General features: G+C 48.3%; 1 protein-coding gene across 1 annotated transcript; it reads left to right on the forward strand.

Annotated features, from left to right (window-relative positions):
• Positions 1–11428, forward strand: Exosc2 (exosome component 2). Its single transcript, XM_057755276.1, has 9 exons — positions 1–122; positions 1476–1577; positions 3192–3237; positions 3354–3443; positions 4479–4544; positions 5258–5326; positions 7260–7436; positions 9200–9328; positions 10407–11428. Exons 1-9 carry the CDS (start codon positions 1–3, stop codon positions 10485–10487), a joined length of 882 nt encoding a protein of 293 aa, XP_057611259.1. The 3' UTR covers positions 10488–11428.
• Positions 11429–12510: the final 1082 nt, after the last annotated feature.

Raw genomic sequence — 12510 nt, forward strand, 5'->3', positions numbered from 1 at the left:
ATGGCGATGGAAATGAGGCTTCCAAAGGCTCGCAAACCTCTCAGTGAGAGCCTGGGCCGCGACTCTAAGAAACATTTGGTGGTACCGGGGGATACGATCACCACGGACACAGGATTCATGCGGTACGTGAGGATTTGGGGGGCCCAAGACCTCAGGAGGCGGCTACATAGCTCTCTGCACGTGGTCTATTGCCCCGGAACCCAGGCCTCCTGTCCTCTTGTGTCTAAGTTACCGAAGTATCTGGGGCACGTCCTACCATCCGCATTAGCCTCCTCCTTTCCGAGCCTTGTGCTTCTGACTCCCTTAATCTTGGGTGACCCTCTCTCAGCCCGAGTCCCTTCTTTGACCTATGGTACCCGAAACTTTTGGGTCCTCAGCCTGAAAGAAGTTTTGGAGCCTTCGTTGGGAGGGAGAACTGGGGAGGGCTGTAAGCAGGACCTTACAGCACTCTGAAGGGACAGTGGGCATTGCTGGCTTGGTCACCTCCCTCAGTGTCTCCTCAGCGAGAAGCCCTGTTTTGAAGCAGTGATTTGGGGTGGGGGTGGGTTTAAGCCAACACACCGACCGTGCTAGATGCACCCAAGTGTGCAAACTTAACTCGTAAAGGCAGGCATCTTCTGGCGGTTTGGGCAGGCTGTGGAGCCGGACAGCTGTCGTCGTTATTGTTAACGTTATTGCTAAGGTCGGTATCCTCACCCTGAAGACAGCGCTGGCAACAGTAATGGATAAGGTAGTGAGGGTTATGTGAACTGAAGAGTAGGGCAGAAAAGCAGAGTGCACCATCGTGTTACCACCAAAGGTGATTCTGTGTTCCGTAGCCAGGCTCTCCCTCCTGCGGTGCTCTGTCTCTGTGTGTCTGTCTCTCTGAGACAGGGTCTCACTATAATAACACTGGCTGTCCTGGACCACTGTGTAGACCACTCTGCCTGAAGCTCAGATCCCCCTGCTTCTGGCTCCCAAGTTCTGGGTTCAAAGATGTGGTTACCACACCAGGTTCTTTCATTTTTTGGTACAAATGAGGTTAAAGCGTTAATAGCATTGCCTCTAAGCTTAAGGTTATTGGATGGTAGAACCCTTAGGATTCATTTCTTCGTACTTTCAACACATTCTGTGTGGTCGGGATACATGAGTGCAAACCTGTGCCCTGGTAGAGTTTACACTCTAGCAAGGAGACTTAAGCAGGCCTGGCCATCAGAAAACTGTTAACTGCAGTGGCTGCGGGCGAGCAGGGTCGGAGGAGCAGCAGCTGAGGCAGCAGTGGGGAGGGCTCCTGTGTTGTCTGGGATACTGGAGGTAGGTTGTTGGAAAGTGGCATCTGAGCTGACCTCTTTAGGATGAAGGAGATGGTCCATGTGGCTGTCTGAGGAGCGTGCATCGGGCTCAGGGTAGGAGGAGCCTGTTAGGTTCTTCCAGATGGAAGAGGTCACCTCCAGTGTAACGTGGCTTCCTTTCTTTGTGGTCTTGTCCTTCAACAGGGGCCATGGAACGTACATGGGGGAAGAGAAGCTCATTGCGTCTGTGGCCGGCTCGGTGGAGAGGGTGAACAAGCTGATCTGTGTGAAAGCCTTGAAAACCAGGTGAGGACAGAGGTGTGGATCTCTTTCTTGGAGCATCTGGGCTGTACGCAGGTCTCTTCATCTCCCCACAATCCACAGTCTGTCCTGTTAAAGGCCTGTTATGTTGAATTCAGCTGTTTTTCATAGCTAGCTTCAGCTGCCAACTTGACACAAATCTAGAGTTACCTGGTAAGCAGGAACCTAAACTGAAGATTTGACACTATCAGATTAGCTTATGGGTATGTTTTATGGGAGGGTCCAGTCTGTTCCTGAGCAGGTGGGCCTGGGGAAGGGACTGGACAGAAGAAAGCTGTGGATCTGGCCTATGTCTTAATCAGCTTGCTGTAGCTGCTGTGGGGACGTTGGAGGGGGATAGGGAGCTAGACTAGGGAACTGTACTTACCTAACAAAATAACAAAGTTACGGCAGTTCGCACAAGGGTAGCAGCACAGCCCTGGGGAGCAGTGGCTAGGTCTTCTGTGTACTTTGTTTTTGTGTAATGGGTGTCTTTACGTGAAAGGGTGTTGGACTTTGGGGTTTTCTCTCTGTAGGAACGTTGTTCACTTGCAGTAACTGATGTGTTAAGGATAGTTAACAGAGGGGAGGCGGGTGGCAAGCACACTGACCTGGGTGTGAATGGAGAGAGCAGTTTGCTGTGGAAAAGGGGAAGCAGCTGCTGGCAGTCTTCACTTTGGATTTGTTGCTTTTAGAAGTGTCCATGATGCTTTTAATCCCAGCACTCAAGGAGGCAGAAGCGGGCAGATCTCTGAGTTTGAGGCCAGCCTGGTCTACAGCGTGAGTTCCAGGACAGGTTCCGGTGCTACATAGATAAACCCTGTCATGAAAAACAAAACAAATAAAAAAAACCAGAAGAAGTGCTTATGAGCCAGTTTTGCGGCCATTGATATTGGATAGCTCCGTGACCCCACCCCCTAGGAGCTGGGAGTGTGGGTGTGTCCCAGCCTTTCGCCATTAACACTCAGTGAGGGAGCTGTGAGTGGAAAGAGACCAGCCTAATGCCTGGGCTTTCGCAAAGGACACTTCCCCCTTGGGATCAGGGTGAGGGACCAGCAAAGTGCCGGCTCCAAGCAGGCACGGGGAGATGGCAGTTCGAGCCCCATGGATGGTGACCTGTTTCAGTCTCCTTTCTCCTCCAATGCCCTATTCACAGGCAAGTACTCCATGTTTCTAATTTGTCACATAATCAAAGTTAGGACTGCAATCTAAAGGAACGGTTTGCAATGAGCAATTTCTTTTTTTTTTTTTTTAAAGACTTATTAATTATGTATACAGGGTTCTTCCTGCATGTATCCCTTCAGGCCAGAAGAGGGCACCAGATCTCATTACAAATGGTTGTGAGCTGCCATGTGGTTGCTGGGAATTGAACTCAGAACCTCTGGAAGAGCAGACAGTACTCTTAACCTCTGAGCCATCTCTCCAGCCCCAACGAGCAATTTCTTTAAGGATAGCTAATGAAGCATACACAGATCGATTCGGAAGGCCCCAGGTCTAAACATTGGTTATACCTGTTTGCCAGATATGCTTAACAAAGCCCTGACTGTTGACTCAGTCTCAGACAGTGCTTGGTCTGGTCAGCGTGTTGGCTACTGGGTAACCTTTTGCTTTCTCTTGCAGGTACAATGGAGAAGTAGGAGACATTGTAGTGGGGAGAATCACAGAGGTAAAGTCGCTGTTTACAGAGTGAAGCAGGCTGGTGGCTCAGGGATGGGACTGCCATTCTGTGAAATGCCGAGTGAAAACAGTGCCCCGAGATGCTGCCCTACGTTTTCCTTACAGGTTCAGCAGAAGAGGTGGAAGGTGGAAACGAATTCTAGGCTGGACTCCGTCTTGCTGCTCTCATCCATGAACCTGCCTGGAGGGGAGCTGGTAAGTGCCTGCCTGTCCTGACACTGTCCAGGTAGCTGTAGGGCTCTTGCTCCACACAGAACTCTGCTTACACTGTTGCTGTTTGTCAGAAAGTTGGCTACCGAAGGGGAACATAGGCTTTTCTCCTGGCCTCGCAACATAGGCAGCAGCTAGTGTGTGGTAAAACCAGAAACACATGTGGAGTGCGCTCCCCAGACAGAGCTAGGGAGAGAGAGTCCTGAACCTTGGTGCTGATTTCCTGTCTTGGTGCATCGGCATCGCACAGTGAAGATGTTCATGGAGGAATTGCCTCAGCTTCCTTTCTTTTATTTTATTGCGGGGACAGAAGGTTAGGGTTGAGGCAGAGTTTCTCTGTGTAGTCCTGACTATCTTGAAACTCACTATGTAGACCAGGCTGGCCTGGAACTCACAGAGATCTGCCTGCATCTGCCTTTCTAGTGCTGAGATTAAAGGTGTGTGCCACTAAGCCCCATTTGTGCTTAGTTTTCAATAACTTGAATGACACTTGGTTATTCTAGACAGCGACAACTTTTTGTCCATATCATGGTTCAGTTCTATCATATTTCAGAGAGGCTTCCTGAACTGGGTCCTATGGAGAGTCCAGAATAAAGGAGGCAAAACTGAGTCCCTTGGAGAGCTTCTAGATGAGTGGAGGGTGGGAGATAAACTGAGCCATGTGGTGGCAGGAGAATGAAGAAACATGGGGAGTCATTGTTCACAGGAGGGTCCTGTGAGGGTGGGGATGCTGAGGTGATGGGAGGATACATGAGCAGACACGGCTTGATGGAAGTGTGGTGGGTGAGCGGGGACCAGGCTCAGTGAGCTGGAGAGGGTCTGGGTGTTAGCTCAGGAGGGTCCCTCTTGGGAGAGCTAGCGTCATCTCCCTTGTTCTCCGGCAGCTCAAGAGCTCCTGTCACAGCCCTTCACGTTAGGACACCATGGTGGGCGTCACAGGCCTCAAGCAAAAGGTGGCAGTGGAAAGCGCTTCCTGAGAGTGAGGCTTGTGTCATGTGCTCGTTGTCCTGTGTGTTTCAGAGGAGAAGGTCTGCAGAGGATGAGCTGGCCATGAGAGGCTTCTTACAGGAAGGAGACCTCATCAGTGTATCCTGCCCTATAAGGCTGCAAGCATGACCAAAGGTCTGAGTTCTGGGTCAGGTGTCCAGGGCCCCGTGGCAGCTTTGCTCTTTCTCCTTAGCTCAGAACAATACCCTGGGTGCAAGCTAGACAGACATAATTCTTTCCTTTGTTTTTAAGAAGGATAGTCCAGGCTGGCTTGGAACTCACTGTATCTCCCAGGCTAGCCTCAAGCATGGCATTGCTGTCTCTGCTTCCTGAATACTGAGATTTTAGGCATAGGCCATCATTGCTGGCTTAGCTCCAAATTTCCTTTTTTATCTTAAAAAATATTTTATTACATTCATTTATTTATGTGTGCAATCAAATCACTGCTATTCTGTGCATGTGGGTCAGAGGACAACTTGCAGGAGTTGATTCTCTTTTTCTTCCATGTGTGTCTGGGGGTGGAACTCGGATTGTCAGGCTGGATGCCAAGTATCCTTACCCACTAAACCATCTCCCCAGCCCTCAAGTTTTCTAAACAATATGAATATTTAGCCCAGAGAATAGAAAAGATTGTATCAAGATATTCTTGCCCAACCAAGGGGAGAGGTGAGGTCATAGTGATGTCCCCGGCGGTCATGTAAGTGAAGTCCCCAGGGTGGCTTCTTGGGGATGGAAGGGCAAGCTGGATGCAGGCAGTGACACAAGAGTGGGTTGTCGCCAAAGCTACTGTTGTTCCTTCATCACCTGGGCAGGCGGAGGTCCAGGCAGTGTTCTCAGATGGAGCTGTTTCTCTGCACACAAGGAGCCTGAAATATGGAAAGGTAAGTCAGGCTTGGGAGGCTTTCAAGTCTGAATCCTCATAGCTCCTTGGCATGACTGACCTAAAGACCTGGTGGTTAGCTGGGTCTGGTATCGGGAGCCTGTAATCCCAGCCTTCTGGAAGCTGAAGTAGATTTACAAACTGGACTCCATAATGAGATAACCTCTCTGTACAACCCCCATCTTAAAACAACAAAAAGCAACAACACAGAACCCAGTTGGTTAGGACTGATGGTTGCTGGCTGTGCTGACAGAGCCTGGTGGGAGAGGGAGTTTCTGCTACCTGTGGCAGGGCAAAGGTTGATTGATGTCCTAAGTCCTTTTCCTCCTGACGAGCCTGTTCTGGTAGATTCCCCCCCCCGCCCCCCGGATTGGGGCTGTGAGGCTCTGCTTCCTCTGGGAGATGCTCAGCCTGGTATTGAAAGGCTGGCTGCATGTCTGCAGAACTATGTCCACATGGTGGGTATTACTGTTTGCGAAGATGGATTTCTCATCTGAGCCTCTAAATGAAATTTGCCTGCTTCTGTGAGGTTCCATTATTGAGATCATTTATTTTAAAGACAACATGCTTTCTAGGACACATTAGGGTGTAGTTATTTCTTGGCTTTTCATTTCTGAGAGGAACAAAAGAGCTGTGTCCTTTAATGAAATGGCAGCTGTCACCATGTTCTTGAACATGTACTTGAAGGAGGAGGAGGTGTTGTGTGTGCTGACCTCCACAGCCTATTACTATAAACACTTCGTGGTATGTGGACCTAGAGCTGACCAGTCAAAACCAGGCTTGGGTTTGCCAACCCAGTGACCCACCTCTCATGGGTGGCATGGGAAATTGAGCTTAAGATCCAAACTAGGGTCATGGAATGGACCTGTTATGTGGCCAGTGGGAGGCTCCATGTTGGCTCTGCACACCTGCTCTGGGTTAAAAGGCAAAGAGAAGTGACACAGTATCAATGGCCACTTTCTTTTAATTAAAATGTGCATGCTGCCAAGCGGTGGTGGCACACGCCTTTAATCCCAGCAGAGGCAGGCAGACCTGAGTTCCAGGACAAGCTCTAGAGCAACAGAGAAACTCTTGTCTCAAAAAACCAAAACAGCTGGGCGGTGGTGGCGCATGCCTTTAATCCCAGCACTTGGGAGGCAGAGGCAGGCGGATCTCTGTGAGTTCGAGACCAGCCTGGTCTACAAGAGCTAGTTCCAGGACAGGCTCCAAAGCCACAGAGAAACCCTATCTCGAAAAACCAAAAAAAAAAAAAAAAAAAAAAAAACCAAAACAACAACAAAATAATGATGATAATAATAATAATAGTGCATGCCATGGTACAAGTGTGGAGGTCAGAGGATCAGAGGACATCTTGTAGGAGTTGGTTATCTCCTACTGTGTGGGTTCTGGGGATTGAACTCAGCTTGTCATGCTTGGCAGCAGGCGCCTTTACCATTATCTTACCAACCTGAATCCACCCTACCTTCTCTGGAATGTATAGCCAAGGGCCAGAAATGTGTTCTGCAAAGTACATGCTCCATGTGCACTGGGTGACAGGAAGGACAATGATGGGGTGTGTTGGGATGTGTATTCTCTAACCTACTTTACATCCATCTCACTGATTGTTTCTTGCTCTTGTTTGTGGGGGAGTGGAGTCTTACTAGGAAGCTCGGGTAGCCTGGCATTAGTGAACCTCTTACCTCAGCCTCTCAGATGCTATGCTTCACTACCTGGCTTCGGATCCATTTCCTTTTGATGCTACAGTTGTTGTTTTGTTTGTTTGTTTGTTTTGCCCTAAGACAGGATTTCTCTGTGTAGCCCTGATTGTCCTGGAACTTGCTGTGTAGACCAGGATGGCTTCAAACTCATAGAGCTCCACCTACCTGCCTTTGTCTCCCAAGTGCTGGGATTAAAGGTGTGTGCTATCATGTCTGTTTTATGGTCTGTCTCTCTAGCTAGGTCAGGGAGTTTTAGTCCAGGTCTCTCCTTCCCTGGTGAAACGACAGAAGACTCATTTCCATGACTTGCCATGTGGTGCTTCAGTGATTCTGGGTAACAATGGTTTCATCTGGATCTACCCAACACCCGAGCACAAAGATGAGGATGCTGGAGGCTTCATTGCAAACCTGGAGGTGAGTGAACATCATTGCAGCTGTTGCTTGAGAGTATTTGTGGCAGGTAGAATCTGTTTTTGTTATGTGTTGTGTGTGTGTGTGTGGGGGGGGGTTATGTGCCATGATACATGTAGAGGTCAGTGGGCAAGCTTCTGTTGATCCTTGCCTTTCTCTTCCTTGTTTGAGACAGTCTCTGCTAACTGGTCTATGAGCTTCTGAGGATTTTCTGATTGGTGTGGTAAGATTACAAACTTTTGTGCTTTGTCCAGCTTTTATGGGATTTTTTTTTTCAATATTTATTTATTAATTATGTATACAATATTCTGTCTGTATATATGTCTACAGGCCAGAAGAGGGCACCAGACCTCATTACAGATGATTGTGAGCCACCATGTGGTTGCCGGGAATTGAACTCAGGACCTTTGGAAGAGCAGGCAATGCTCCCAACCATTGAGCCATCTCTCCAGCCCTTTTATGGGATTTTTAAGGGGTCTATCTGCTGAGCCCTGCTGTGCCTTTGTGTCAGTAGTCTTGTGCTCATAACATCTAGTATGTGTTCTGATGTTGATGGAAGTTTCCTGCTTTGGAGCCGCTAGGTCTTAAATACCCAGCGTTGCTTCCCAAATTACCACACAGAGGCTTAAATTAATTATAAATGCTCAACCAGTAGCTCAGGCTTATTATTAATTAGCTTTTACATTTTAAGTTAAATCCATATTTCTTATTTACACTCTGCCATGTGGCAGTACCTTTTCTTTCTTCCCTTTTTTTTTAAATCATCAAGACAGGGTTTCTCTGTAGTTTTGGAGCCTGTCCTGGAACTAGCTCTTGTAGCCCAGGCTGGCCTTGAACTCACAGAGATCTGCCTTCCTCTACCTCCCGAGTGCTGGGATTAAAGGCGTGCGGTGGTGTGGCGGTACCTTTTCTTAGTACAGCATGCCCATCTTGCTCTCGGCATCTGCCTGGATCTCCTGACTCTGCTCTTCCCTTTCCATCATCTTTAATTTGGTTGCTCCACCTATACTTCCTGCCTGGCTACTGGCCAATCAGCATTTTAGTAAACCAATCTGAGTGACAAACCTTTACAGTGTACAAGAGGATTATTCCACAGCATTCTGAGAACTGCAGTGGTAGGTGATTTTATCACTGTAGAGCATTGCAAGTATACTCCAAAGATGCTGCAGCACTGAAGTGGTGGTGGAGGCCACTGTATCTGTGGGAGCTGCTGATGCCTGAATGCTGCTTGTGGTTTACTCCCCATCTGGACTACGGACATTTCTGTGCTTTGAATGAGTCTAATGTATTCGTGGGCACCTGATTGTCTTCTCTTCCCTGAAGAGATGACTCTGGCTGCCTTGCGCTTTGGTGGTGACGGTGGCAAAATTACAGGGTAATACCAGAGTCACTGAAGAAGCAACAGAGGGCCGGGTGTGTGTGTGTGTGTGTGTGTGTGTGTGTGTGTGTGTGTGTGTCTCAGGTGGTAAAGTACTTACCTTGTAAGCATGAGGACCTGAGTTCAAACCCCAGAAGCCATGTAAAAATGTCAGAGGTGTTGGTGCACATGTAGTCCCAGTGCTGTGGGGTGGGGTGGGGCTAAGAAGCAGGGGGATCCCTGGGGCTTGCCTGCCAGCCAGTGTACAAAAAAAATTATCCCAACAGGGTGGCATGGAGTTCTATGGTGGAAACAAATGTGATTTCTCTCTTCTCTGGCTTCTGGGACTATTTGCTTATTTGGATCCTATTTGTATTTCTTTTCCCTTCCCCTTTGTGTCCCTGTGTAGCCGGTAGCCCTTAGCGATCGAGAGGTGATCTCCCGGCTTCGGAACTGCGTAGTCTTGCTGGTAACTCAGAGAATGATGCTGTATGACACCAGCATCCTGTACTGCTACGAGGCCTCCCTTGCACATCAGGTACTCCAGCCAGACTCCCTTCCTGTGTGTGAGCTGCTCCTCTGTTTCTTTAGCATTCAACTTTCCTTCCCTTACCCTGTGGCAGGAACTAGCCAGGTACAACTTTAATGAGTTCCTGCCATGGTCCCTGAGATACTTCCAGTATTGCTATGGATCTGGTGTAGGATGGGTTTGTAGGCAGGATTTTTTTACAATAGCTTCCCGTACTTCATCTTGCCTGTTCCAAAAGTCAACCATATTCTTGATGGTTTTTTTTTTTGGATTTATTTATTAAGTATACAGTGGTCTGCCTGCATATGTCCCTGCAGGCCAGAAAAGGGCAGCATATTTCATTACAGATGGTTGTGAGCCACCATGTGGTTGCCGGGAATTGAACTCAGGACCTTTGGAAGTGCAGCCAGTGCTCTTAACCTCTGAGCCATCTCTCCAGCCCCTATTCTTTTTTTTTTTAATGTTTATTTATTATGTATACAATATTCTTTCTGCGTGTATGCCTGAAGGCCAGAAGAGGGAACCAGACCTCTTTACAGATGGTTGTGAGCCACCATGTGGTTGCTGGGAATTGAACTCAGGACCTTTGGAAGAGCAGGCAATGCCCTTAGCCACTGAGCCATCTCTCCAGCCCCCTCCAGCCCCTATTCTTGATGTTTTTTCAAGTCAATAGAAAGATTTTTTTTCTTGACTTAAATAAAAAATAAATAAAATTACATGTATGGGTGTTTTGCCTGCATGTGTGTATGTCTGTGCACCACATGCATGCCTAGTGCCTGCGGAGGCCAGAAGAGAGCATCAGATCCCCTGGAACTCAAGTTACTGTCAGCTGCCATGTGGGTGCTGGGAACTGACCCATAATTTTCTGAAAGAACAGCAAGTGCTCTTAACCACTGAGGTAACTCTCCAGCCCTTCAGCCATCTTCTGATGAGTGACTGAACAGGGCACCTTGCTGGCTTGCTCAGCTCTGCTGGAGAGCAGGCTGCATCAGTGTATGGTAGCCAGGATCCCTTACCTAGTTTAGTTGACTTGATGTTCTGCTTATGATCATTTCTGAATGAACATACTTTTTCTGTTTTTCTTCAGATCAAAGATATCTTAAAGCCAGAAGTAATGGAGGAGATCATGCTAGAGACACGCCAGAGGCTTCTGGAACAGGAGGGATAAGACCGGGTGCTGAAGGATGGGACTGTGCGCTTCTCCGGCGCAGCCTCTGGAAGGGAAGAGTCTGCTGTGTGATGGCTCTTGCCCCACATGTGGCCCAGAGAGGATCTGACGAAGACATTACTCACCTGCAGCGGCGCAGCAGAGCCGGGCCTCTTCTCTCCTGTTCTGACACAAAGCCAGGGTGGAAGTGAATGGTGACTTTGGATGCTCGGGTCCCTTTCAGAGCAAAGTGTCCCCGCCTGATGATGTATCTTGGAGTAAATTGGAGAATCCATGTCTTCCAGTCACACCACACACACTCCATGAAAACATGGTGGGCTAGGGAGATAGCTCAGGTGGAGCATTTTCCTAACATGCCCCAGCCTTACTCCTACCCAGACAAAAGAAAACAAAAGAGAAAGACATGCAGTGCCAGCGAGAGTGGTCTGTTTGACAGCCGCTCTGTCTATCTATAATGCGCAAGTGTGGTTGGAGAAGAGGAGGTAGAGTTAGGCCAGCAGTCAGTCAGAACAAAATGAACCCGCAGCCTTTGTTGGAATCTGATTCCCACTGTGTCCTCTGGTGACAGGTTCAAGGGATCTGCATCCTCTACCAGGGCTTCCTACCCCTCGTGTGTGAGCTGTTCCTGTTTTCCTAGCATCTCGGCTCCTTCATCATGTCCACCAACAGGAACTGGCCTGGAGGCCTTTCAAAGTGCCTGCGCTATTCCCTGAGATATTTGCAGTTTTCTCCGTAGTGCCTGTCTTGCCTGAGGGTGGTTTGCAAGAAGCTGAGCCATTGCCAATAACTGAGAGAATGAGTGTTCTGGGCCCACAGTGTTTTTTTATGCTCTAACAAAAATGGAGTTGTGAAAAGCCAAGCCATTATTTCCTTGTGTAATTGATGTGGTGATGTATTAACTTTGGAATAATTTAGAGTTAAAAGAAACAAGATATAAGTTCTCAATATTCAGCTCCAGTTCCTATGCTTTATCTTATGACTTGCTTAAAAATGGGTACCCTGGTCCAGCATGCTATTGCAGGCAGGCCTGCGATTCCATATGGAGGCAGAGGCAGAAGTTGAGGCCAACCTGGGCTACACAGTGAGACTATCTCACTGCACAAAACCAAAAATGGTCCCAATTTACATTTTTTCAATTAACATTCCCCCAACACTTATTTTTTGTGTATAAACTTATTTTTATGTGTGTGTGTGTGAATGCATACTTGTGGAAGTCAGGACCACTGGTAAGAGTTAATTCTCTCCTACCATGTAGGTGTTCCAGGGATCAAACAGGTTTGATCAAACAGGTTTTGACAGCAGGCACCCTTTTTTGAGCTATTAAACTGGCCCAAAACATTTATTTTTGCCAGAGTTGGGGATGGAACCTAGGGCCTAGTCTGTACTATACTACTGGGCAAGGACAGCTCTGAGCAATGGCTTCTTTGGATGCTGGGTATGGTGGTGAACACCTGTCATCCTAGCACTCTTGAGGCAGAAGCAGGTTGATCTCTTGAGTTCAAGGCCAGCCTAGTCTACACAGCCAAGGCTATATTGAGACCCCATCTCAAAAAAACAAACCAAAACAACGACAAATTCTTTGGGCATTTCATAACCATATGCAGTGTGTTTTGATCATATCCTTCCAGCCCCCAACCTGGACCCTTCAAGAGGCCCCCCCTCCCAACTTCATTTCTCTCTCTCCTCTCTCTTTGGAGACAGGCTATTTCTGTGTAGCCCTGGGTGTCCTGGAACTTACTGTGATGACCAAGCTGGTCTCAACAAACTCACAGAGATGCACCTGCCTTGCCCCCCCCCCCCCCCCCGCGGCCGCCTTTTTTAATTTTAAATAACCTACGGAGTCTAGTTAGTGCTGCCCATCTGCCCAGGGTGCAGTCTGTCCTGGTGGCAGAAGCTTGAGGTGGCTGGTCACATGGTGTCCACAGGCAGATGAGTGCTGGTGCTGGACTCACTATCTCCCTTATATCCAGACCAAATTCAAGGCAGTGAAATGCTGCTGCCCACAGTTAGGGAAGTTCTTCCA

The sequence above is a fragment of the Chionomys nivalis genome, chromosome 22 (assembly GCF_950005125.1).
Source record: "Chionomys nivalis chromosome 22, mChiNiv1.1, whole genome shotgun sequence".
In the NCBI taxonomy this organism is placed as follows: domain Eukaryota; kingdom Metazoa; phylum Chordata; class Mammalia; order Rodentia; family Cricetidae; genus Chionomys; species Chionomys nivalis.

Bases quoted from the DNA above. Each gene is read 5' to 3' on its own strand.
- Exosc2 (XM_057755276.1), top strand. From the start codon at position 1: ATGGCGATGGAAATGAGGCTTCCAAAGGCTCGCAAACCTCTCAGTGAG. The intron at 3,238-3,353 runs GTAAAGTCGCTG...TTTTCCTTACAG, and splicing joins TAGTGGGGAGAATCACAGAG to GTTCAGCAGAAGAGGTGGAA. The intron at 9,329-10,406 runs GTACTCCAGCCA...GTTTTTCTTCAG, and splicing joins AGGCCTCCCTTGCACATCAG to ATCAAAGATATCTTAAAGCC.